The sequence below is a fragment of the Anser cygnoides genome, chromosome 3, assembly GCF_040182565.1.
Source record: "Anser cygnoides isolate HZ-2024a breed goose chromosome 3, Taihu_goose_T2T_genome, whole genome shotgun sequence".
Taxonomy (NCBI): domain Eukaryota; kingdom Metazoa; phylum Chordata; class Aves; order Anseriformes; family Anatidae; genus Anser; species Anser cygnoides.
The window spans coordinates 120,939,996-120,966,461 of record NC_089875.1 but is presented as its reverse complement, the minus strand read 5'-3'; the positions used below and the strand labels follow the sequence as shown (position 1 = coordinate 120,966,461).

Here is a 26,466-nt window from a genome sequence, read left to right as displayed (position 1 = left end):
ACCCCCCCCCGGGCGTTGGAGGGCGTCCCAACTCATCCTCGAGGCAGCAATTCGTTTTACCTGCGTGTTTGGGATGGTCAGTTCTGCCGTCTCTTCGGGGTTTTCCCCGTTGATCCATCATAAGCTCTCAAAAGCATCAGCCGAAGTACGAGCCCAGCTGCTTTATGGGGTCCTGCCTGCCCGGGTCCGTCAGCTGCTGACGCTTCTTTGGGGTTTTCTTGCGCTGTAACTTCGAAGAGGGGTCTCCTGTGCCATCAGGGCAGGACGAAGCCTGGCTGGAGAGGAGGAAAAAGCACAGGAACAGTGTCAACATGCATGATACTTCCCCCTAATGCCTGTCAGCCTCTGACTTTTTCAGTGCAGGTGATTTCCTTGCAGGAGGGAGGACGCCGAGGGGCTATCCCAGAGTGTTTGCCCAGGGCTGCTTCACCCCGTGGGCGGGAGGTGGGTTTGGCTCCGCGTGCTAAATGTTTCTTGGCTGGAATAAAAGCTTTATAAAGCAGAGGATGCACTTTATCCCCCGAATTTACAGCTTACAAGACCTTTTTCTGGTTGCGCGTGTAGCGGCGTTGATCTTCGCCTAGGAGACTTTCTCGGTACCTGCGAGCTCTCGGGGCGGCACAAATCCCCCCGTGCTGATTCCTGAGGCACGTGAAGCATTTCAGAGTGAGCTCTCCATCTGCTGCTTGTAAAGATCTGCTCTCAAACACACCTAAAGCACACACCTAATAGATTTATTCTCCTTGTTCAGTCGCAGGAGGAAAATCCTCTAAATGCTCCTGTTCCCAAAATGATTGGAGATTTGGGGGGTAATCCTATTCTTTAAGGGAATCAGGAGGTAGAAAGTTATCGTTGCTGAAGGGTTGTTTTGTGTGCGTTTCTTTTCCCTTTCACCAGAAACACTGTTCCTCGTTGTCAAAAAAAGAGAAGGGGGAGGAATACGTTGTTCTTTGTTTAGCAAAAAGATAAAGGGCTTACACTTCCTGCTTCAAAAAAAAATAAGTGATTTCTATTTGATTTCGTTTTTAGTGCTGGTGACAAAGGAACGTGGCAGTAGAAACCGTCTATTCAAGGCTGGCCAGATAAAGCAAGGACGCCACTAGCACACGCTCCCTGACCTCGCAGATCACCAGGAAGGAGCCTGCATGGCAGAGGTGGGTGCAGGGGCTCATCCTCTTAAACAGGGCCAGCAAAGGGAAGGTTTGTGCCACCACGCTGCCGTGATAACACCGCAGACTCGTCACTTGATGAGGAAGGGGAGCGAGGATGGGCGTGGGTGCACACACAGAATTTGGGAGCTCTGATTTAGCAGGCACAGATTTGTAGATTGTCCTCCTGGAGAGCTCAGTGTGTTGCACCCGTGGCACCACGCTCTGCCGGACAATCCACCTCTAGGTTATTTAATGCTGTTGGATTCTCTGGACGACCATGAGTTTAAAATTTCCGGGCTCTGTTCACAAATATGCTGAAAAAGGGACAATATTTCATTAATTTTACAGGGAAATGGACAAAAGGAGGTGCAAGCAGGGAGTGCTCAGGTGTTTGCAGAGGGACTTTGGTTACTGAACATTTGCATGACTTTGCTGGCACCCCCATGTTAGACCAGCCTGGCTCTTTCCACTAGAAATGCAAAAAGCGTGAGAGCCCCCAGTATTCCCATAACTTCACTGGCGCAGAGAGCCCCGAGGAGGTGAGGAAAGCTGGGAAAATATCCCTGGATTTGAAGCAGGACGTGACAGCGTGCACCAACAGCAATTCAGTCCCGCAGCCCCGTGCCGAGGGCGAAGGAGCTGCAGCGTGCAGACGAGGCGTGCCAAAGAAGTCGGTCAGATTGGCGTTTGGGAAGAGGCTGGGGTAATTACCGACTTTCTGATTTCCCAGGAGCTCTCCTTGCCTCTTTTTGTGTGCGTGTAATTAGGTCTGTCGGGCGGCGACGCTGCGTTATGTCAACAAGAGTTTCTCGGTGAGGGGCTCGATCAGTTTAAAGGACTGAATAGTGCTGGGGAGGGGGAGGAATGGGTCGGCTGCAGAGCCCAGCAACGTTCCTCCTCCTCCCAAACTTCTTTTGGGGAAATACGGAAATCAGCAGCCTTTTTCACCGGGGCTGCTCATTTCTCTTAAATAAAACTCTGAAGTCTCTCTTGGTAAGACCACAGATTGGGTTTTCATTTTAAGTCCTAATAACAATGTGTTACAACCTCCAGCTCTATCTACTTGATAGGAATAAAGTCTTAGACACTCTTTCAGACTCTCCTTCGTTACTAAAGTGCTTTCTTTATCACCAGCACATATTTCATGCTGACAGTCAATACTTTTAACTGATCCCAAGCCACGCATGCTGCATTTCAAATCCCTCCCCAGCCTCCTCTAGTCTCTCCTGTGTGGTCTTCTCTAAGCCAGCAGCAGAGTTCATTTGTCAGCTTCGGGTTTCTGAGCATATGGATTATTTTTTTTTAATTCACAGCCCACGTTTTTAGGTCAGGAGGATAAAGTTTGTTCTGTATCAGCTGAAGCAGAGGGACCAGAGGAGCCACTGGAAGGATTAGATGGCAGAACAGCTGCAGGGGATCGTGTGTGGGGTGATGGCCTGGAGTTAGCTTTCCAAGGATGCCATTTGCCATTTTAGGGAGTCCAGTTTGCCACTTCATCGCTGTTTTGGGGCCCATAAATGGGCAGAGCTGCTAAAATGGAACAAGGTTTAGATGCAGTCATAACTGATAACCTTTGGGACTGTGTTTACTTCCTGGGGGGCTGCAGTTTTCTCTGGCCAGTCGGAAGGCAGCACATGCACACCCCTCCTCTATCTTTTTTGCTCACGTTTATGTTCCTTTATTTCTGTCGTGTCTCAGTGCTTTGCATGTAATCCACGGCACCCCCAAAGAAGAGAACAGCAGAGCTGGTTTTCCCGTGCGTGCCTTGAAGTTGAGCTGTTTTTCAGATTCGCTGCCGTTCCAGTGAGCATGTGCTTTGGCATTTCCCTCAGGAGAAGTGTTAACAGAGCGGCTCTCATCTCCTGGCCAGCCGTTTGCAGAAAACTGGTAGCAGTTCTAGGATCTTTGATGCCCCTTTGAGACAGCGTTGAAATTGCAGGGACCGACCAGTCCGCACGGATGGTGACAGCATGAGCTTCATTTCCTGGAGAGAGCTTAAAAAATAAATAAATAAATAACACAGACCTTAAAAACTTCTTTTTGCCTTCAGTCAGTCGGCTGCTTTGTACCCTGATGCATGCTAAAAATCCTGCTGTTGTAGAGCAGTGGTCCCAGCGGCACGATGCAAGTGTGCTGTTCCTGCCAGGGCTCCCTGTGCCTGAGTGACAGCCCCGCGCAGCAGAGCTGGGGATTTACATTCATCACCAGCCTCTCGCAGCCCCAGCAAATGGAGGTTGGTGTACAGAGAGCAGCATTAAAATGTTCTGCCAGGAGAGCCGAAGCCTCCCCCATCTGCCTGCACCGACGACGCTGCCAAGATCGGAGAAAGCTGATTTCGTTTTTTTTTCCTGACTTTTTAGCCCTTTTTATCCGCCCAGCTTTCTGAGATTTACACCAGTGGCGTTTGCCAGACAATGCTATGACTTTAAAAGCTGCTTTCGTTTTTAACTGCTGTGCAGCTCCCGACTGGGGGTCGTGCTGGGGGGGCGAGGGGGAAATTCTCATTCAATCATGCAGCATTACGTTACCAACAGCAAAGAGCCCTGTAACACAACGGGCCTAGGAACTGTGCATTTTTAGTCCACTTCTTTCCCTTTGGTTACAGTTTTTTCCTGGTTGAAGTCGAATCTTCAGTTTATTCCTCTGACACAACTTGTGTACTGCAGGGAAAAATTATTCATGACTTATCTCTGCTCCTTTAAGGTGAACTTCTGGCTTGCTTTGGCTGGTTTTCAGAGCTCTGTTTTAGCTGCAGGTTGCTTCCTCGCCTTCTTCCTGCTAATTCTCGATGAGGAGATGAGGGGAGTACGAAATAGATGTAGTGAAAAAATGACTGTCACCATTGTAGGTGACTTTAATTAAAAATTGAAGCGGAAATGAATAAGCTTCTCGTGAGGCTGTGCAAGAATTGCCACTGTGCCCAACGCTATACGCATCAGTGATGTGGGAAGGCCAGTATATAAAAAATATCCCAGAAACGTGGGTAAGTCAGACGCTACTAATAAAAAGGAAGGAAAGTTTCTAGTGGCAACACAATCACCTGGCCAAGACTCAGTGCTGAATTGGCCACATCCTTGTGTTTTATGCAAATTTGAGGTAGCCATTCTCCTAATTCAATGCCACAGCAGTTTTCCATGCGAAAAGGGCATATCTAAGCAAGCTGATACCACTTGTGTGGCATGGTGCCACGCAGATCCTAACTCCAGCATCTTTGCTGTGATGGACAGCATAGACAGAAGCCCTTTTTCCAGTTTCGACCAGAAGTTTTATCTTACCTGCAGTGAGCCTGCAGAGGTGGTCGTAACCGCAGTAGGTACGTTCCCTTTAAACTTTCTGCGGCAGTGAATCAAAATTTTCCAGCAGGAAATGAAAGCAAAACACTTCATCTAAAAATTCCTCATCAGCTCTAGTCACTAGAGCAGAACAATAGTGATTACACTCAGTTATGCAGTACAAATTCCCAGTGCTGCTGCGTCCCCGGATCACAACATGCCATTAGGAGGCGGGTAGGGAGAGCAGGTGTACGTCAACATCCCCCTTTTGTACGTGAGGGGACAGGGACTTGCGGATGTCAAGCAGCTTCCCCAAATTTCACAGCAAGACAGTGGCAGAAAAAGGAAACCAGATCTAAGGGCTGGGATTTTCTGGTCTGGCCGCCGAAACACGCAGCCCTAATGAAAAGCAGAGTGCTCAGCGAGAGCCACGTGTCTGCACCTGATGAATCCCATCACCTTCTCAGGTTTACTGCTCTTAACCCTGGAGGTGTTAAACACGTACAAAGGTTGCTCTTCGGAAAGAGAGGACAGTTGCTTTTAAAAACGAGCATCGTCTTAGGTCACTACGGGGTCGTTTTGTTGGCATTGCCTGAATGTATGCCTGTTCTCTTGCAGGAATGGCAGAGCATCAGCCGTGCAGCAGCGATGAGAGAGACTGACGTTCCTACGAGTCTCTCCTGGCTCGGCCTCCACGATGGCTGGTGCCTCTGCATATTCATCGGATGGTAATGCAGGATGTCGAGAGCAGCGGTGGAGTTTGGCTTGAGCCCGTTGTGTTCTTCCCCTGCTGGCTGAGACTTCTGAATCGCCATGACAACGCTGTGACACTTCCAGCAACTCGCCCGCAGACCGAGGGTGGGCTGGGGTGGGTGAGAAGGTCGGCGAGCAAGGCTAACGGGATCGAAAGCTGCGGCGGCAGCAAAACGACTGCAGGAGAGCCGTCGTCGCGACACGATGAAATTCCCATTCTATTGGCTCCTCGTTAAGCAGGCACAGTAACCCTTCTTTGCAGAGACTTGCTGTAAAACCCATTTTGGTTATGGCTACTGATCCAACGTGACTGGGCACGCGGTGACTTTTGAACTCATGACCGGATATACGATGTTGCGGAATGGGGGAGTGGGGAACGGAGGCCAGCCGTGGTTGTTGAGGTGGTCCAGTCGGATCCGGCTCACCTGGCTTAGTTTCACCCTCTTTATTATCCTCGTCTTCTTTCCCCTCATCGCGCACTACTACCTAACCACCATCGACGACGCGGACGATGCCGGCAAGCGCATCTTCGGCCCTCGGACCGGCAACGAGCTGTGCGAGGTGAAGCACGTGCAAGACCTGTGCCGCATCCGCGAGTCGGTCAGCGAGGAGCTGCTCCAGCTGGAGGCCAAGCGGCAGGAGCTCAACAGCGAGATCGCCAAGCTCAACTTGAAGATCGAGGCCTGCAAAAAGAGCATTGAAAACGCCAAGCAGGACCTGCTGCAGCTGAAGAATGTCATCAGCCAGACGGAGCATTCCTACAAAGAACTGATGGCTCAGAACCAGCCAAAGCTTTCCTTGCCAATCCGGCTGCTGCCAGACAAAGACGATGTGACCTTCCCCCTGCCAAAATCCAACCGGAACTGCAGGCTGCACAATTGCTTTGACTACTCACGATGCCCGCTGACATCTGGCTTTCCAGTCTACGTCTACAACAGTGACGATTACCCTTTTGGTAGCTCCCTAGACCCTTTAATTAAACAAGCCTTTGAGGCGACTGTCAGAACTAATGTTTATGTTACTGAAAATGCAAATATTGCTTGTGTGTATATAATTTTAGTGGGGGAAATGCAAGAGCCCGTAATGCCAAAACCTACTGAACTAGAGCAACAGTTGCACTCTTTGCCATATTGGAGGACTGACGGACACAACCATCTCATCATCAATTTATCGAGGAAATCGGAAACGCAGAACTTTATTTACAACATCAGCACGGGGCGTGCCATGATTGCCCAGTCCACCTTTTACGACGTGCAGTACCGACCAGGGTTTGATATTGTGGTATCACCCCTGGTCCACGCTATGTCCGAACCCAACTTCCTAGAAATCCCGCCCCAGGTGCCAGTCAAGCGTAAATACCTGTTTAGTTTCCAGGGGGAGAAGATTGAGTCTCTCCGATCCAGCTTGCAAGAGGTTCGCTCTTTCGAAGAAGAGATAGAAGGCAATGCCCCAGCTGACTACGACGATCGCATCATTACCACCCTGAAGGCCGTTCAGGACAGCAAGTTGGACTTTGTTTTGGTGGAGTTCACGTGCAAGAACCAGCCTAAGGCGAGTCTGCCCACTGAGTGGGCTCTGTGTGGAGAAAGGGACGACAGACTAGAGCTACTGAAGCTATCTACTTTTGCACTGATAATCACCCCAGGGGACACCCGCTTAGTGATCTCCGCTGGGTGTGCCATGAGACTGTTCGAGGCTCTGGAAGTCGGAGCCATCCCGGTGGTTCTCGGAGAGCAAGTTCAGCTACCCTATAACGATGTGATCCGGTGGAACGAGGCAGCCTTAATCATACCAAAGCCACGTATCACAGAAGTGCACTTTCTTCTGAGAAGCATTTCTGACAACGATCTGCTCGCCATGAGGAGGCAGGGCCGCTTCTTGTGGGAGACCTACTTCTCCACCTCCGACAACGTTTTCAGCACAGTCTTAGCTATCATAAGGACTCGAATCCAAATCCCGGCTGCTCCTATCCGAGAAGAAACTGCGGTGGAGATCCCCCACCGGTCGGGCAAAGCTGCTGGCACGGACCCCAACATGGCAGACAATGGCGACCTGGACTTGGGGCCTGTGGAAACCGAACCACCCTATGCATCTCCCAAATATCTCCGCAATTTCACCCTCACCGCAATGGACATCTACAGGAATTGGAATTCTGCTCCAGGGCCTTTCCACCTCTTCCCCTATACTCCCTTTGACCCTGTTTTACCGTCGGAAGCAAAGTTTTTAGGGTCTGGGACTGGATTTCGACCAATAGGTGGAGGAGCAGGTGGCTCTGGGAAGGAGTTCCAGGCTGCTTTGGGTGGCAACGTCCCTCGGGAGCAATTCACAGTCGTGATGCTAACGTACGAGCGGGAGGAAGTGTTGATGAACTCCCTAGAAAGGCTCAATGGTCTCCCGTACTTAAATAAAGTGGTGGTAGTGTGGAACTCTCCCAAGCTTCCCTCCGAGGATCTCTTGTGGCCAGACATTGGCGTCCCGATCATGGTAAGAAAGATGTAGACCCTGTGGTCTCGCTTCCCGGGGGGGGTTGTGTATTAAAGTTGGCTGTAGCCGTTCTGAAGAGCGTCGGCTCGGCTTAGTCATCTGGGACAGCATTCATCTCGCATCCTTGCGGATGTCTGTACCTGATCTGGCCTCTTTATCGGGGAGAAAAACAGGGAGATGAAAGCTATGACTCAGCTGACCCATTTTAGGTGCGCGCGTGAGAACGCCATGGCTTGTCTTCTGGAAAGGCTCGTTTCTCTCCGTGACTTCAGACAGAGGTGGGTGAACTCGGGCGAGATGAATTGGTATCGTGAGAGACAGCCTGCAGCCTTCGGCTTACGGGCTGCGGGAGCTGATACACAGAACGGTCGGAATTGTAAAAGTAAGGGGTCTTTGCAGTGCCAGGTATTTAGCACTCTTGAAACAATAATTGCGTGCGTGGAGCCCAATACGAATCCCAGGGATTAAGGGTAAGAGATTCCCTTTTTGTTGAGAATCTGTGCTCAGGCACTTCAAGTATCACACTGTGAGGACAGGTGGCACCTTATAAATATCTAAATAGTGACTGTTGCTGCACCTTACCTGATAAATCTTTTACAAAAACAAGAGAGGGACGCACTGAAGCTGTGCTGTGCAGTAGATAAGGGCCTCCAAAGGCACTTATCATGTTGTATTACAAGGGAGGAGAGAAGGGAAAATGGGGGAAAGCATTAGCCAAGACCTATGTAACCATGAGAGTTTCTGTCGTAGTGAGTTTGGGTCAGATTTGGGCTGATTTCTTCCCAGCCAAACTGAAGAATTGACTCCTTGAAAGACCAATGTGCCTTCTGGTGCCCAGCTACTCCCTTGCATATTGGCAGCGTTGCTTTTAATGAGCTAATTCTCCCTTAATTAATATTTATTTCTTTGTTTTAGGACTTCTCTGTAGTCTCCGCATGACTTTCTGCACTGGCCATTGTTAGTGATCAATATTAAATATAAATCTCCAGCTGCACTCGGAAAGAGAGCACAAGCATAAAGGCAGTAACAAGAAGCAGCGCTGTGTTGTTTGAATCCGGTCATGTTTAGAGGACAAATGGAAGGATAATGCGTTACAAATTAGGGAAGGGAAAAATAAAAGAGGGAGATGGTATTTAAGTACGCAAACTGCATGTGCTTTATGTGACAGGACGCCGCTAAGCTTAATAGCAATGTGAGCTTTATGCTTCATGCAAGGAGATTCATTGATTTAATATTTCGTTTTAGTATTATTGTGATGAATAAATCCTTCTGTTCACATTTAAAAACCCTTATGGTCCAGGGACAATGAGGAGAGAAAATTGCTTGGATAATTGCGAAATAATCTTTCACATTAGTCCTGTTGAATGCTTGAATTCTCTAAAGTCTTCGCATTGTGTCTGCTTCAAAACCATGCACTCCTCCGGAGCTGAAGAGTTGGGAATTGCTTCTCTTTGGAGTCACTAATGGGTGTTATTTGTGCGAGAAAAATATGTTTCTGTTGATGGACGCTAATGCCTTTTTTCCTCCGGTCTCTTTTGTACATCTACTGTGTCGGGGTCCCACTTGTTTTTTGGGGGCTTTGACATGCACAAGCCTTTCGCACGCACAGTTTTTCTACATGCCATACTTTAGAAGAGCCTCGGGCTCTCAGGATCCCCTACATGAGCCCTAACCCTTTGCAGCCTCCAGGCATCCATCTCGCAACGTGCTCGTCCACCTCCAGACCGTCTGGTTAGATCGTGCTGGGGGCCTGTAAGTATTCCTCAATACTGTGCCCCCTGGTTTGGCATGACAGTGGGAGAAAAACTTACTTGGGCTTCATCAAACGGTGACGCGTCCTAAGAGGCACCGCCGCAAGGACCTGGGGAGCAGAGCGGAGACGCGGTGTGCCGCAGGCAGGGGAAGAGGCAGTGGTAAGAAACACAGCCCTTACAGCTTCAGCTGCTGCTGAAAGCAACTACAAAGCTGTGGGTTTCATCTCCTTGCAGGGAAAAAAGCGTCTTTTGATGGGGAATATCCAATTCTCTCAGATCTTCGAGCGGCGCTGTATCCTTGTGTAGCAAATACGCTCCGTAACGTCCCCACAGCCGGCCAGCGTGCGGGCTGCTTGGTGCATCCCAAATCCCACCGAGGTGCTGCTGGAGCTGGTGAAAACCTCATTTTGTGCTTTTGCTGGGCAGCTTTCTGCTGGCAGGATGCAAGGAGGAGAGTTGTGCTTCCTCCTTCAGCCTGGACTGACCTTCGGTTGTTGATCAGGAGTTGGACTCGATGAGCAAAGGTTGGACGTGGTGCTTGGGGACATGGTTTAGTGGTGACATTGGTCACAGAGTGATGGTTGGACCAGATGATCTTGAAGGTCTTTTCCAGCCTTAATGATTCTGTGATCCCTGTGGATCCCTTCCAGCTCAGGGTATTTTGTGATTCCCCGATTCTGCCACAGTTCCTTGGAACTCAGTTTTCAAATCCTGTTACGTGGTTTCAGATTTAAGAATCACGTTATGTGGTTTCTTTTCCCTGGTGGGCTGGCAAGAGCAAAGCTTGAAGCTGCGTTGGCTCTTTGACTCTTTTGTGGATAATGAGATAAACAGGGCTACAGAATATATTTGATTTTTAAAATTATTTTATTTCGGTATAGATTTCTTGCGATGGCAGCGTTTAGTAGATAAACCAGCAAGGTTCCTTAGCTGCACAGAGTGTCTACGATAACATATTCTGGTCCTGTGCTGAGCTAGGTGCAGATACAATGTGCTGTAAAGCTGTGTGTAGTCGCTCAAGGTTTCCCTTAGAACAGATGTAGATGGATTGCCCTCGAGTTTGAAGTGCCTTTGTGCTGTGCAGATTGTTCCCATCTCACATTAAGGAGATAAAAAAAACAAGGTTCCAAACGAGTATTCGTGTTTGTGCAAGCCTGAAAGCTTCCTTCCCGCAAGTGTTTGCATCTGTAGCGCTTCACCGGGTGAACCTGGCAAACAGAAGAGCCTGGAGAGCGTCACCGCAGCCATGCCGTCAGCGACGTCTCGGCCGTCCCTTACCTTCTGAGCTGGCTTTTGAACCTCAGCAATCGGTTGTCCCTCGAGATGGCCGCGACATCTGCCAAAGCCGAAATATCCTCAAGGAGTTCAAGCCTGCCCGGGCCACCCAGTGCCTGCTTTTGGTGCCAGCAGGTGGGCTCTGTTCGGGCAGGGTGGGAGCTCTCCTGCGTGCACCTCGCTAGGGAGTGCTCCTGCTGTTTCTGTGCTCCTGGGGGGTAAAAGGGAGAAGGGATTGGGATTAAATCTCTGCTCTGAACAGGCAGAAAGACTGCACCAGGGTTTGAGTGATAAGGGGTAACTGGCTGCGGCTCCTGCATTAACCTTGGAAGGATTTCCAGCAGCGGAATGAAGACTGAGTCGGTAAGGAGACCTGGCTCGGTCCTGGGACGGAGACTTCCCCGCTCAGCCTCTCCGTGCTGAGGATTTCTAAATAACATCCAGGTGACGACAGGAGAACCTCGCTCTTCGCTTTGCCGTTCCCTGGCAGCGTTTTCATCCGCACGAATAAAAGCAAAGGGAAACAAACAAGGCAAAACACCGAGGAAACCACACAGGCAGCCCACACAAATGGTAATAAGATGCACCCAAGACGATTCAGATCCCGCTGCGCTTTTCCCTGCGCTCAGGCGCCGGTGTGCTGCTGGTTTCTGGTGGCTGCGGGGCACTTGCTTGTGCTCCTCATCCCAGTTTTGGCGTAGCAGTGTGCCCAGCCCGATGCTGAATGACCAAGGTGCGTGGTTTCTGCTCCTCCGCAGCTGGCTCACTGCCTTCGTGTGGCTCTGAGCAGGGCACGGACTGGGGAAAGGGGAACAGGAGTCATTTCTCTTCTTTCTAGTCTGGTTTTAATCCTGAAAACAAAGTGTTTGGACAGCCAGACCCACTTAAGATGTATTTCAGAAGGCTGCCGGCGCTGCGTATGCCCTCAGCTCGGCAGAGAAAGCACAAAGCCCCAGCCAGCGAGCTGATTAAACTCTGGAGCAGCTTGCACTCAAAACAGCCGCAGATCCTCTAATGCAGCAATTAAATTATCCATTTGCCTTGCAGAAACTTACTTAAAGCCCCCCAGGACTGCAGCCTGAGCCAGGAAAGCAAACGGAGCTCAGCATCCTCCCCTTCCCTCCTCCGCGCATGCTTTTTCCTCCCCACATTTCTCGGCCTGTTGGTCGTGCCCTGGAGACCGGGAATGGGAGGACTGAGCTCAGGAGGGCCCTAAATTTGGTTAAAATCTCAAGTAAAAAAATTAAAAATAAAAAAACTTGGCCCCATTGGCCCTTGACTCCAGCATCTTCGGGTCTGTCTGTCTCTCAAACGGGGCAAAGATGCATTTTTATCATTTTTTCACGTTCTGTCCTTAGTTAATGAGAAAGCAGCTCGTTTGTAAGTTAAAGTTTTGCCAGCCAAAGAGAGAGGAACCTTGGCTTTCAGGGCTTTGCACCGCAGCGCCAGCCGCACACATCCCTGCTTCCCAAAGGCCACGGGTCCAAGCAACTCCTGAAACTGGTTCGTGGAAGACGGACGGCTCCGTGGGGACAGACACTTCATGGCTCCACTTGCAGTGGTGTGTCAGCCTTGCACAGCAATTTCCAGGCAACCTTGGCCTTTATTTCTTGCGGCTGGTCTTTTTTTCGCTCACAACTCAATGCTGACGGTCTCATCCATCGGGTGTTGGCTGGGAGAGGTGGTGACACCTGAAAGTTTGGGGCCATCGGTGACCTGCGTGCAAACACCTCCAACCATCCGCTTCTTCTGAGCATGGAGCCTGTTGGGAACAAGACAAGCAAAATTCGTCCTCGTGAGCTGGTAACTGAGGTTTTTGTACCGACCTGGAGTGTGTGGGGGGGTGTTTTTAGGAGGGGTTTTTGGATCAGGATCATCCGGTTGTGTTGTTTCGAGCCCGCGTGGCAGCTTTCCCCCTGCCCCAGGAATGCCTGCCTGGTTTTTGGTTCAGTTTGGGGAGCTCCGGGGTTTTGCAGAGGGTGCTGGCGTCGTGCCTGGAGCACAGCCTCCGATCCCGTAGGATGGGCAGACCCGTGGATCCACAGGCTACATCATACTCATCCCAAACCAGTATTTTCATAGCCTGTGCTCGTGTTCTCAGAATTAATAACCCAAACTTCTGACTCTTCTTTCTTCTCCGTGGCGCACGGCTCCTTCGGCGACGAGCCGCGGCTGGAAAAGCCCTGCGGCAGTTTGCTTTCTCCTCTTCCTCCGGGGTTGTGTGTGCTCGTAGGCATTTATGAGCAATTTGCCTGGGTTCACTGCCAATGCCAGCTCCTGTGGCTTTCGGCAGTGACTAATCCTTTCCTTCAGCTTTGTTAGGGGGTAAGTAGCTAGCTTTGATCTCCGCAGCCGGTTCCAGTGGCGTCGTGTCCTTTTCTGCTGGCTCGGTGGCCGGCCGAGGAAGCTTGTTCAATTTAGCTGCTTCCTTGAAAAGGAATAATCTTTGGAAAATTTCGAATCCGGCAGCACTGCCGCTGAAATGTGCAGACCTGCCCCTTGAAATGGCACTGGGTGATCGGGAGCAGCCTGGGGGGAAATGCCGTCAGGACTTTCCCTTCTGTCTGAGCAGCGTCTGTACAGCTGTCCTGTGCCGAGCCCGCTGCTGAAAGCCTGATGCCTTCGATTTGCTGCCAGAAATCCTCAAATTTGCCCTGGGATGTCCACGGCAGGAGCACGGGGAGCTCCCAGGTGATGTTTCTAGCTCGGAGGATGAGGAGCAGAGCCCTGTACTGCGCAGCTGTAGCGTGCCACATCTGCAGCGTCAGCGTCTGCGTTTGTCCTGCGACTTCGTGCTTGGTTTTTTGGGAAGAGCAGAGCCAACCTGACAAACTCAGCTCGGGCACCAGCAGCTCGTGGACACCAATAACTCGAGTAAACTGGAGTGGTGTGCGCGGTCCTGAGCCAGGACCAGCGGGAGCGTGCATCGGAGGGGAATAAAACCCCGTGGGTTTGACGGGACCCAGCCAGCGCACCACCTTCAGCGGCAGCGTACCAAAGGTAGACGAGTTAAAAAATTTCTCCATGAGAGCAGTTTCCAGAGGCAGGACGACGCTGCCGAATATTCCTGTGCTGCTGCCGGGTTCGTAGCACCACCTGCTGCCTGCGGAGCCCCGCGTGCTGCCGCGAGCTGCCTTACTTCTCCCACCCCTCGGAGCTTGCTGCCTCTCTGAATATTTTTTTAAGTGCGCTTGCTGCTCGGTTTACCCGTGCTGCTGAAATCCAGATGCTTGTCCCTGCGGGGCCTAAGCCAAGGTGCGGCGAGGCGTGAACGTCCGCCAATAACGTAACAAGCAGCCCGACTTCTCGGGGCTTTGCACGCTGAATATTAACTCCCACACCCTTGCAGTACGCTGCTGCTGTTTCAGCAGCAAATTATTCCGTGCTGGGGAACAAGTCGGGGGCAGAACTGAGTGTGTAGGCATTTTTTTTTCTTCCCTTTTCACCTTCTCTGCCTTTTTTTGGGACCGCTAGTGCAACTCTCACTTAGTTTGTATGGCACTGCATGTTGACTTCACTTCCCTGCAAGCTGTCGCCTTGTTCTGATAAAGCCCCAGAGCCCAGGTACCTGCATTTCCTTTCTTCCCGTGCTTCCAACGTTCCCAATTTTTTGCTCTCATCTGCTTTTGCATCCGTACAGGCTGCTGTAGTTGGGAAGGGAGGGCAGTCGTCACCCGAAGCAGCTTTAATTTGGGGCTGTATCGCAAGAAATGGATGGGACCCGAGGCTCAGGAGAGAAGCAGCGAGCTGCAGTCGCTGAGGTCATGAATTTGGGTATTAGATAGCCGGGGCAAAGGAAAATCTGTGGTGTTTGCTGGAAGAGGAGGGACCTCACGGGGCATTAGGATATCAAGGTTATAAAGAGGAAGGTAACGCCTGGATACAAGGGCAGAGAAAGAAATGAGGAGCAAGAGAGAGGTTTTTGTCACTCCGCTTTTTCCTTCGTGTCCGGCGTAGCTCGGAGATGCCTCCCCAAACCCATTGGGATCGATCAGCAGCGACCTTGCAGCTCTCAGGTAGATGATAACTTACTCCCGAGCTGGCGGTGGCACAGCAGCCGCAAAGTTGTTCATCTCCTGGACGTTTTTACCCCTTTCCCCACAAGGAATCTCTCCCTTCCGTCTGACGGATGATGCTTCCTCACTTCTCTTGAAATAAACTCCGGATTCCCCTCTTCCAGAGCTGTTAAATGTGGGACAAAGACCGTGAGCGGCACGCAGGGGCATGCTGGAAATAAGCTGGAGAGAAACCGAGGCACGGCGAGCAGAAAATGACGCCTGCCCACTAAAGCATGACATTGTACGTCTCGCAGAAACGCTGTAGAAAGCTATTTTTGCCTATTCCCAGATTTATTAGCAGCAAAAAGATGGGAAATCTGGTGAAGTCATTCTCGGGCCTCCCAGATAACATTTTTCAGATCCAAATAGTTCAGCAAAGTCTTTGGGTGTCTGGACGCTTATCTGAATTGAAGTCTGATTTTTTTTCTAAGGTCCGTGTAGGAAAAGTAAATGGGTTTTGTGCTCGACATTGAATTTTTAAAGCATCCTGGGCAGGGAGGTGACGTTTGCAGCTTCAGTGCGAAGGGACCGATCTCCCCGACCGCCCGGAGTCCAGGCTGGTGGAAACAGGTGGAAAGATTTTGGAAAAGGAATTGTTTTTAATTATGCCTAATCGATGTGAGCTTTGTAATTGCTAGCACGTGGCGGTCCTTAATTCCCAGCCCATGCTGCGGGGGGTGCTTTTGGTAGTCCCTCCTCATCCCAACCATCTATTTCTGAGCCATTCGCTGAAAGCATTTGTTCCCCCTTGATTTTATTTTACGTTTTAATTGATTAGCAGGAGAAGCTTAAACAGATCACCCCGAATTAAGAGTCTGAGAGCGAGCGGAGCTCTGAAGAACGGGACGTTGCCCTGGCTCTGCCTGGAAGTCCTGGGACCTGGAGCAGGTGAACCTGTGAGCGAAGGGAAGATCTTCCCAAACTGCCTTTCCCCTTTATTTGACCACATTCAGGGCAATATCCCGCCCGTTCTCTGATATTCGAGCTGATGGAAATTGCTTTTCTGCATAAGCTGTGCTCATCCTAGAGAGAAATGAGAGATAAAATGCTGATTGCAGAACCGTGGCATGGATTTGCTAGTTCTTTTCTTCTAACGTTACAGACGAGAGCTCTCATCGCTAGGTAATGGGGTTGAGGACAGACTTGCAGGCACAAAGCTGTCGTCGCTTCAGCCAGACCAGACCCATCAGAACTTCCCCAGTGAGATCTCAACTCTCTAATTCTGACGTCCTTGGAAAACTTTTAGTCTGGAGCGAACCTAGAAGCCAAAAGTTGGGTGTGCAGGTCTGAGTGCTCTTCACGCTCACTGCTCTCAGCGCCGTAACCATTTATCCTCTGTCCTCTTCTCCTCAAAAAATGACCTGCCCGCAGAGCTGACGGCATCGGGGTTTTGCTTATACACCAGATTTTCTTCCAGCTTTTTCAACAGCTGCTCTGTGAGTTGTGAATAGTCTGCCCCCAGCTCCTCCCTCCACGAATGGAGAAATAACGTTCGTTTTGGTACCTCCTGCCCCCAGACGTGAACGTCTGCACGAGAGCATCTAGGATGGGACACAGCAGCTTCTCGGTGCTGAACGTCCTCGAGCATCGTTTAACGCAACGTGTTCAAGCTGCTGAGACACGCCGAATTTAACCGATTTTAAAATAATTGCACCTGCTTTGCCGGGTGTTCTGTTTCGCAGCCGTCGTGGAAATCCTGCTTGACAGACGCCTCGCAGAAAGAGAGGGAGCCCGCAGAAGAAGTAATCGTGCAGCAACGCTGAGGATTTGCACCGACGGAAGGCTCTGTTAATTAAAGCAGCCAGGCTATCAGCCAGAGAGCAACGTGTGGAAGGATAAGCTCTGCCTCTTAGTGGACGGGAAAAAAGATATTCCCAGTAATCCCCTGGGACGGTATCCCTTGGGTTGCCAGCACTTTCCTTTTCCGCTGGAGACGCTCTCACTCTCCACTGTGTGTTTCTCTGTCTTCCAAGTGGACGTTTGTGCGTTTTCTTCCCTTTATTGCTGGTGACCCGCTACTGCGCAGCAGCTGATGGCTTGGCAAGAAGAGCGTACCTCAGGGGTGCTCCTAAACTGCTGTGCTGTTTTTTTTACACATTCTCCGTCTCGCAGATGAGATGTGACAGCCTCTCTCAGATCCATCCCTGAGCTCTCAGTCCCTTTGCCGCCAGACTTCTCGGCGCAGTCCCAGGGACCAGCAACGTGTCTTTTCCAATGAATTTAGGAGCGCATGAGTTCGCCAGCAGGGTTTTCTCAAGAGTGAAGGGCTGAGAGAGATCTGGACTTCAACACTTCTGAAGTTCTGGGGTTTTGCTTGTTTGCTTTAGTAAGGACAAGGCTTTATAGTGTGCGCATCTTCCTTTAGCTCCAGTATGGCTCCTCCAAGGAAGACCGAGGTTGGTACTGAGGTTTTACCTGGCCCCGAACAGCTCCCGACACATCCGTGCTGAGTGCTCCATCCCCGTAGCGTGGCTGGGAAGGCGAGGCAGGAGCACTGAATATTTTTACCAGAATCAGGTCAGGCTTTCCCAGTCGCTTCCTTTGTGAGCTGGTTGGGTTTCTCTCCTTTGTCCGTACAGGCTGCATTTCGCAGTGCTTCTGTGCTTGGTTCAAGGGCAGGAACAGTGTGGTCCTGGCCGTGGGCTCGTTCCTGGCTGTTCCAGCTCTGCTGCTGGGAATTTTGCGATTTGCTTTGCAAACGAATGAGCCAGCCTGGCGTGCGGAGTCCTGGCTGCTGGTATCGCACCTGCCTTGTGCATCTCTGCGCCGCGTGCTCCGGGGATCCCTACGATACCCAGAACAGACCTGGGAGTTGAAAGCTGGTTCAGAGCAGTGATTCCTCAGTCCGGTGCGCCTTCATGCTCTGCCCGTGTGGCCTGGGCAGGATGCTGCACAGATCTGCAGCTCCCGTGCTGGCAGAACCAGACTGCTAACTCCTAGGCATCAAACTGGGCTTAAAACTGAAGCAGAGGCATGGTTCTGCTCCCAGGCTCACTGGCGGTGTGCACATCAGTTCCCGAGCTGCTCTTATCTAACCAGCCTGGTTTTGGAAAGCTTCTGGTTTTGGATAGCTCCCGCTATGATTTGGGAAAGTAATAGCAGGAGGAAGCTTCTCCTTGGGCTGGGTTTTGTAGTGCAAATAAAATGTATCAGGGGGAACAGGGAGGCTGGCACAAACCTGCTGTTTTCTTCTGTATGAAACAACACAGAGCTGCGCTCCTCCCGCAGCAGCGTAAGGCGACGACCTCTTAGGTCTCAGCCTTGGGTCCAGACGTGTTCCAGAGCCTGGAAGGGCAACATTCCCATTATACAGGACTGACCTCCGAAAGTCCTCCAGTTTATTTCTATCCAAAGATCTTCGCATCGTTAGCGAACGTTGACCAGTCCCTGCAGGACGAGGGCTGGGTAGGCAGCCCCGGTGCGTTCAGCGCAGCCGCGTTGGCTTGGAACCTGCCGGTGCTTTCCACACTGCGATCTGTCACCGTCCCCGGCTCTGGAAGGGAAAGGTGCTTCATCCAGCAGCCTCAGATGATTGCTAGAGCTGCCAGGGGGTGTTCGGAGAGCCAGAAGGGGCAGAGAGGGCGAAATTCAGGGTGAGACAGGCTGCCAGAAGCAACAGCTTGAGGACTGAAAGGGTAAAGCAAAGGCTGGAAGAAAGCAGAGAATTTTCTAAGAATCCATTTCTGTTAGCACGAGCGTTTTGGCACCGTCACTGGCACAATCCAGGTGGTAGGATCGCTGTCCTCCCCGCAGGACGCTGGATACAGGGCACGCATGGCCTCCTCCAAGGGGTTCCTGCAGGAGCTGCGGGCAGCAGGGGAGGCACAAACCCTCACAGCAGCGGTCAGCACCTGGTAAGATGCTAATTTTGCAATCCAGTTAAACACCGCCACTTTTAAATGGCAGCAGGCACCTGGCAGAGAGCTGGGATAGCAGATAGGTATTTACTTGTTTGCCTTTACGTCTTACCGAAGACAACGAGTTGCATTTGTGTGCCCCTAATTTGCTAAATCAGGGCGCTCGCTTGCTGCAGATGCTCCTGCTGCTGCCCCCGCTCTCCCCAGCATGTTCTGTGATCTCCGGGGCTGCTCCTAAGCAGAATAAATTCACCTGGATTTCCTGCCTTGAATACCAAGAGGGGATTTGCCAGGTGGAAGCAGGTTTGTGACGTCTGCCTGGCTCGGAAGAGCACTGATAAAGAAACACTTCACTTCCATGCCTTCGGATAGTGCCCGTTTAATTGCAAAAAAATAATAAGCAGGGGAGAACGCCTATGAGGTATTTAAAACCCCGGCCGCAAGCGACAGTGCGTTGTCCCGAGGATGTTCTTCGGAGCCAAATAATTGCAAATAACTGTAAATAAATCTAGGCGGGCCACCAATTCAACGCGCATCTTTAATTGCGCAGCCACTACCAGGGACACGCAGGGAGAATAAAAATAAGCGAGGCTCTAGATCTCTTTAATGTTAAAATAAGTACGCCTCTCCCTTAGCTTCCTCCGAACCAAGTGACAGCTGCACCCGTACGAAAACGAATAAATAATCAGCTTTATTTGTGTCGCAAGCTGTTTTCTCAGCTCGGAGATGAGCAGCCCACGGATACCACTCGCGTGGTTCAAAGAGAGCCCAAGCGTTGGCACAGGTGATGTCCATGGGCGCCGTATCGCTTTTAAAAAGGGATTTCTACTAGTACCTTCCTGTGTGGTTTTGTTCTCACGGGGGGGATAATTTACGTTTGGTTTTATGTTGCATCATTTAATTATGCCTGTTTTAAAAACGCATCTGTTTTGCCGCTTTACGTGCACTGCACGCAGCCTTCGGGTAGCTTTGCAGCTAAATTCCCCTCCAGTGAAACTCTCTCATACCTCTGGAGATGAGTTTTAAAATAGTCCGTGAGATCTTTTCATCCAAACCTTGAAAACGCCTCCGAATTAGAGGTGGCAAAGCACGGAAGCCTGGAGCCTGGCTGGGCTGGTTCGGGGCATAAAGGCGAGGGGGCTGCGACTGGTTCAAGGCGAGGAAGAAAGCGCCGGGGATTGAGCAGCAGGATAATTAACCCACGGGAGAGGGGATAACGGTAACTTTGAAATCCATCTTTACAAGCGAAGATTAAAAGGGGAAGGGGAAAAAAAAAAAAGGGTGAAGAATTGCCGGAGGGAGCCGCTGGAAAAAGCAGGAGCATCTCATCGGGTAGAGGAGGCGGACGGCTTCTGAACAAACATCCCTCGAAGAGGATTTCCAAAAAGCCTCTTCGCTGGCATCTTCGGGATCCCAGCATCCTAGGATCCTAGCCCTGCCTGGGATGACAGCGGAAGGTCGGCGTCCTGACAGATACCTTGGAGACCTTTCTGATTTCGCTTCTGTGCCCCGAAGTTGGTTAAACATCAGGTATCATAAACACAACCAAAAGAGCATCCAGTTCTTTACCAAACACCGATCCTACGGTGTTTGATGTGTCTGGAAGGTGCTTTTACACCGCGTTTACGCCTGTTTCAAAGCAGAGGGCTGCAGTTTCTCCCCCAGGTTGCCCTGAGGTCCTGTGCCGTGCCGGAGTGATGTCCTCAGGGCTGGGGTCTGCTGAATTTGGATGAATTTCTGTCCTCTGCAGAGCTTGGGGGGGGTTTCTCGTGGTGGGAGCTGGGCTTGGCAGGAGGAGATGGCTCTGCGTGGGCAGGACAGAGCCCAGGGGCTCTTGGTGGTGTGCTTTCAGGAGGCTTTCAGTGCTGCAGGGGATTTGTGGTGGTGTCTGTGGCAATGCTGGTGTCTTCATTGGCTTCTTCACGGAAGGCTTGGCAGCTCGCCGAGCAGGCAGCTCTCACCTGTCATGTTGCATGGGGGAAGATGACCGGGAGCTCGAGAGAAACTGGGATCAAAGTCACCTTTATGAGGGCGAACTTGAGGTGTGTGGCTTCCGCACGGAGTCTCCCCTGATGCCAAAGTTCCTGTGACAGACAGCGATACTTACAGCATGCCGAATCCCTCTCCAACATCCCTCATAAGTTCTGGCTGGTCAGTACAAACCTGTCCTGACAGCTGCGCTCCCAAAAAAGCTGTGAAGATGCTGCTGCTCCTGGGACGAGCCAGACCAGGTTAAAAAGCAGGGGATTACCATTTATCCTGCTCATGTGTATGTGAATCCGCACGCGCACGCGACCCCCTTGAGAAGGAAACCCCTTTCTGCCTTGTAAATAACCTGCCAGCCCAGCATTCGCGTGCTGTTGTGTCTGGTAGCCTGCAGGTCTTAAGGGCTGAGCTGGGCGTGTTGCTTCATCGGGGGATTATCCGGATTTTGTCCAACCTCTGAGTTGAAAATGAGTGGCCTGATACAGAACAGTTTCAGGTAAGGGCGAAAGGATTCCCGGTGCCACTTGTTCCTCTTCTGCTGGAGTGCTGAGGTTCTGACCTTGCAGATCCCTCTGGCTCATCCATGCGAAGTGGAACGGTGTGTCCTCGGTTGGGATCTTTGCCCCCAGATGCTGCCATCGGGATAAAGTGCATTTTTTAGAAGGGTTCGTCCGTGGGTTCAGTCCCTGGGATGGCAGCAAGGCAAGAGGACACAGCCCTCGAGCGTGTTCCCTGCGCGGCCGGTGCCTTGCTTCTCTGGATCTTACTGAAAACTTCAAGAGCCGGTGCCAAGAAGAGGATTGACAGGGCTGTAAATCTGCGTCGGCCCTAGAGGACTGTGCTGGCAGCAGCTCTCTGCTTCTTCCTTTTTCCCCATGTCTTTGGGAGCGGTGGAAGTGGATCCTTTTCCCGAGAACTCGTTCTTTGTCTCCCCAAATTACGCGGCTCTCCTAAGGGTGCCCTTTGGGTTTTTTCCTGATGAAGACCTGACATGAGCAATGAGCTTCCCGCTTTCTTGCAGACTTTGCTCTTTGCCCACAAATCAATCTGGCTCACTAAGCTGAGCTGTCAGAATTTCTCCAAGGGCACAGACATTCTTCATGTTTTCGCCATCAAATTATATGTGACGCTTAATTTAAAGCTTAGGCATGAAGCCTCACTAGAGATTGCTGGAAGAAACTGATTTTGCTGAATTTTTGTATTTATGTATAAATATTCTGTATAAATAGAAAATATTGGTACTGGTTGGAGCATTCTTGCTGGGCAGACGATAAATTCATGCTTTGTTTTAGCTCTGTCTAACACTTCTAAGATCTTTTTGGCCAACATGGCCATGAACAATGCCAGGAGCAAATGGATGTATTAAACAGGTTTGGGTTAAATTTTGGGGTTTTGTGCTCCTTCAGTCAAAAGAAACTTGTGGAATGAAATCAACTCAGGTTGCTGAAAGGAGCAGAAGTTTCTAATGTGGTGTGTATGGTGCTGAGAAGCACTTTATGTCTTGCAGTTTTAAGACAAGCTTCCTAAGTGTGTCAACTGCTGGAGGGGTTTCATGATTTGGAGCTGGCAGCCACGGCAGCGACTTTGTACAGCACCACACTTGGTGATATCACTGGTGGCAAAGGTGTTGAAGCAAAATTGCCAAGGAAAAGCCAAAAATAACCAAGATAAAGGCAACCAGAAGTACAAAACCTGGGACAGGTTTGAGGCTGGAGGGGCTGGGGTTTGCGTGCAGGTCCTAGCAGTGGTGCCGTGCTCTGTGGTTGGAGCCTCCCCGTTCCCTGCAGGGGAGGGTGGCTTTTTGGTGAATTTGTGTGCCTTTCTTTTAGCTCTTGGGATTTTTTGAGCTCCCCAGTGCTAGAATCTCGCTGGGTGAAGGTCACTGGTGAGTGGCTGCCTGCCGGAGCTCAGCATTTCAGCACACGCCTCACACTTGCTGAGGGAACTTTGGTGGGTGCTCACAGAGCTCTTGGCTCACAGCCCCTGAGCAATATGCTAAAAAGCCGTCATTAACGTGAGGGAAGGGCAGGAGAAACGGCCCCGGGTGAGAGATGGAGAGCTCGGTCTGCTTGGACACGAACCGAGAGGGTTTGGTTATGGCACCGCCCGGTCCTGTGTGGAAGAGGCCTGCTGAGGGAGCTGATGGCGGCGGATCCCTCGGAGGAGCGAGTGGTTGGCCTTTGAGGTTGGACATCCTGAGGGACACTCAGAGGAAAGACGGATTCCCCCACTCCTGATGTCTTCAACGGGGATTCCTTTCTGTCAGAGACACCTTAGGTGGCCACAGGTCAGGTCTGAGAAGGGGCTCCTGTGAGCGGGAGCATTCAGGAGGCTACCGTCGGTGACTTGGCTTACCCCCACCGACCCCACCAGCCGTCCGCTGCTGGTTCTTCAGAAAGCATTTGGAGATCAACCAGTGCCGTGAAGTTTGATCTCCCAGTAACGTTGTCGAGCTGGTGTTTCACAGCAGCTTTATGGCACCTCAGGCTGAGAATCTTCCAGAGAAAAGCCATGCTTCAAGGCCCTGCTCCGCCGCCTGAGGGGGTCCCACAGGGTGAGCAGGCCGCCTCCCCTGGTCCGTAAATCCCAAAACTTCTGGAACGGACTTCTTTAAACTTGGCTGGTGTAATAACCCTTCCTTTTTCACCTAGCCTAATAAGTTTCTGAGTGCATTTGTGCCCGTAAAGTCCATTTCATGCCTGAGAAATCTGGTGTTTTCCGAGGCCTATTGAAACAGAAAAACCTTCGAAGAGATAGGAATGTTTCAAGTCCCCGATTCGAATACTCCTCCCCTTCCCCCCAACCTGTTTTTACAAGATTAGCCGCTTGTATTAAAGAAGAAAACCTTCCCGAAGGTTCACTTTTCTCTTTCTCAAGAGTTATATTTCTCATCTAATAACGCCATGCCCTTGTTTCCCCAGCTCGGGATGCAGTGTGTGTGTTCGAGACCAAAACCCGGTCCTGCCGGGGGAAAAAGCACCGTGCTGAGCCGTCCCAGGAGGGCAGAGACAGGAGGAAGGTTTGGTCCCTTCTCGAATCGCTGCCTGCACATCCCACTTTGCTTTCCTGGTGCAATTGCCCAGGGGCAAGCGCGGGGATTTACAGAAGCCACTGACTAGATGGCTGATGCCAATTAGCCGCATCCTAAAAGCGCTGTAAATTGGGACAGTTCCTTTGAAAACAAGGCATCAAAGGCAGTAGCTTTAAGTTGCTTCTAACTTTCGCTTGTGCTCATGTGATGAATGTGCTTATCGAGGCTCAGAGGCATCTGACTCCTCTGTAGCATCCTTCTCTTTAGGGAAGAGTTTCGTGCCAACGCACCGATCTCTCCACCCTCTGTGCTGCCCTCTTGAAGCTTCATGGAGTGGAAATAATTTGACATTTTGCAAATGTTCAACCTGAATCTTTCCCGAGAAGCTGGATTGAGGACCCACAGCAAATAGAAGTCTGCTAAATGTAAAACCGTGCCCATTTCTCAGCGTGCTGATGGGGCAGAAAGTGTTTCCTGCTGCTCGGCCCCAGTTCTTGCTCTTTTGTCCTCTATCCGTGCGTCTTCAGCTGGTCCCATGGGAGCTGCAGGCGGGACCTTGCCTGGAAAGCATTAAATCCATTTCCGATGGCCTGGGTCCAACTTCTGCTAATCCTCACGAGTCAGACACCCCCGGACTTCAATGAGATCAGCCTCGGGGAGGAAATGCCACCGTACCAGCAGAGGCACGGCGTGCTGTGTGCTCCTAAGCAGGAGGATAAATTATGTATCAGCGCTGCTTTTAATAACTCTGCAGCCTTACTAGAGGGCAAGCTCAGCAACAGGAGGCGAAGCAGACGTTCAGAAACTGGTCGTGGCCACAAGACTTCAGGAACAGTGCCTCTTTTGGTGCCTCTTTCAGCGCTGCGTGACACCCACGAGGGCCTGAGACCCATTTTATGGTGTCACCAAGCTGGAGGGAGTGCTGAGCAGGTCTGAATAGGGGCCGCCGTTACTGGAGGGGCCCTGTATGTGTCCTGTCCCTCTGGAAGTGCTCACTGTCCCCTCCAAGGTCTGGCTGGCTGCCCCGTAGATGAGCACCCGCAGGGGTTTGCTTTGTACGTAAGGTCATCCAGTCCTTTTCTCTGCCTCAGCCCTGCCCGCCTTGGAGCAAGGATCCCAATGCTCCTGGTGGCCCTTCAAGCAGCAGGGGCCAGGGGAGGTTCAGGTTGGAAATGAGGAGACATTTCTGCTCAGAAAGAGCAGTCAGGCACTGGGACGGGTTGCCCAGGGAGGTGGTGGCGTCACCGTCCCTGGGGGTGTTCAAGGAGAGGTTGGACGTGGTGCTTGGGGACATGGGTTAGTGGTGACATTGGTGGTAGGGGGGTGGTTGGACCAGGTGATCTTGGAGGGCTTTTCCAACCCTAATGATTCTGTGGTTCTGTGAAGGCTCAGCGGCAGCTTCATCCCAAAACGTGGCTCCTGGCACCACATCGGTTTGCCAAAGAGCCCTTCCAGTCTGGCAAGCGACGGAGAGGGAGAGGGGGGAGAAATTCCTGCTCTGGTGTTGTCTCCACTTTGCCTTCCCCTGCGGGCACTGCTCACGCCGCAGCCCTCCTGGGCTGGGAGCGCTGCCGGCGCGGCTCTGCCCTGATCCACCGCCGCTTAGAGCTGCGCCATTCGTTCCCCTCCCTGCAGTAAATCCTTCGTGTTTTTGATGGATCTCCAGTGAAATATTTTAATGCCTTCTCATCGAACGTTCCGTTTTTTGCCCCCAGTTGTTTCTATTGACAGATGAAAGCACTAACACGGGCGTAAAGCGGGAGTTTAATCGCACCAGCTGTCACGTGGGTACCCGATACAAATATTTTCCCCTGTTCATGGCTGCGGCGTGGGCTTTTTTATGTGATCAAACGTAATCTCATTTAATGGCGTTTTACGGCCGTGACGCCGCCTTCTTTTCACCAGGCCGGACTTTATTGTCACACCAAGAGGAGAGCCAGAGAAACGGCTGGCGGGACGGAGCGGCGTTGCCCGTAGGTCTGCCGGGGCAGGTGAGACCTTCTCCGTTTGCACACCGTGACGCCAGTGTTTGTCCCGTAGGTCGTGCGCACGGAGAAGAACAGCCTAAACAACCGCTTCCTGCCGTGGGATGAGATCGAGACGGAGGCCATCCTGTCCATCGATGACGACGCTCACCTTCGCCACGACGAGATCATGTTCGGGTTCCGGTGAGTGGCCTCCGAGGGCATAGCCTTCGGCCCCACGCTGCTGTTTTCTGCATCCAGGCGCTGCTCGTGGCCCCGTGGTTAAAACGAGGGCCTGGCCGAGGGCTAGCACAGCCTTTCCGGGGGCTTTCCAGCTCAAGTTCTTGGAGGAGAAACGTGTGCTAATGAATTGTTTAATGACTGCAGGCGGGCCGATTCCAGGTTGTCCAGGCAACCCTCATTCTCGCACTTCCTAACCTTCACTCTCTGGCTTTTGCAATTCTGATAACCTTCCCGTAATGTTCCTGAGGGTCCGTGGCTTTCCAGCGTGGGTAGGAAGAAAACTGGAAAACAAATCCAAGAGGCTTCTGCGCTCCATCCTTCACGTTGGCCAGGCCAGGATGGTCACGGCCCCTGCAGGACTTGGTTGCTTGGGCAAAGCGTCCTGTTTGCTCAGTGCGACGCTGGGATGTGGCAGTTATTTCAGCATTTTTCTCTCTAGAGGATGAAAAAGAGAAACATTGCACAGAAGAGGTTGCTCCCGTTCCCACCTCCTTCTGCTCCAGCACCTACGTCTTCCCTTAATTTTTCCCTGGCCAAAAGCTCCCTGATTACAAGTCCAGGGGGGGCAGAAAGCAGTCCGTAGGCTCCCGCTGGCTATAAAAGAGGTGCTGGGGAGCGAGCACGGCTCGAGGAAGGAG

The 26,466-nt window shown here is 51.4% G+C and overlaps 1 protein-coding gene across 5 annotated transcripts in view; it reads left to right on the top strand.

Annotated features, from left to right (window-relative positions):
• EXTL3 (exostosin like glycosyltransferase 3) overlaps positions 1 to 26,466 on the top strand; it is a 131,560-nt gene that overhangs the window by 98,265 nt on the left and 6,829 nt on the right. For 4 of the 5 annotated variants that reach the window (XM_048079415.2, XM_048079414.2, XM_066995122.1 and 1 more), the window contains exons 4-6: positions 1,030 to 1,154; positions 5,042 to 7,660; positions 25,662 to 25,789. In XM_048079415.2, the coding sequence (XP_047935372.2) occupies positions 5,513 to 7,660; positions 25,662 to 25,789 (2,276 nt within the window). In that variant the 5' untranslated portion in view covers positions 1,030 to 1,154; positions 5,042 to 5,512. The remainder of the gene's footprint in view (positions 1 to 1,029; positions 1,155 to 5,041; positions 7,661 to 25,661; positions 25,790 to 26,466) is intronic. The other variant, XM_048079417.2, reaches the window with a different exon arrangement.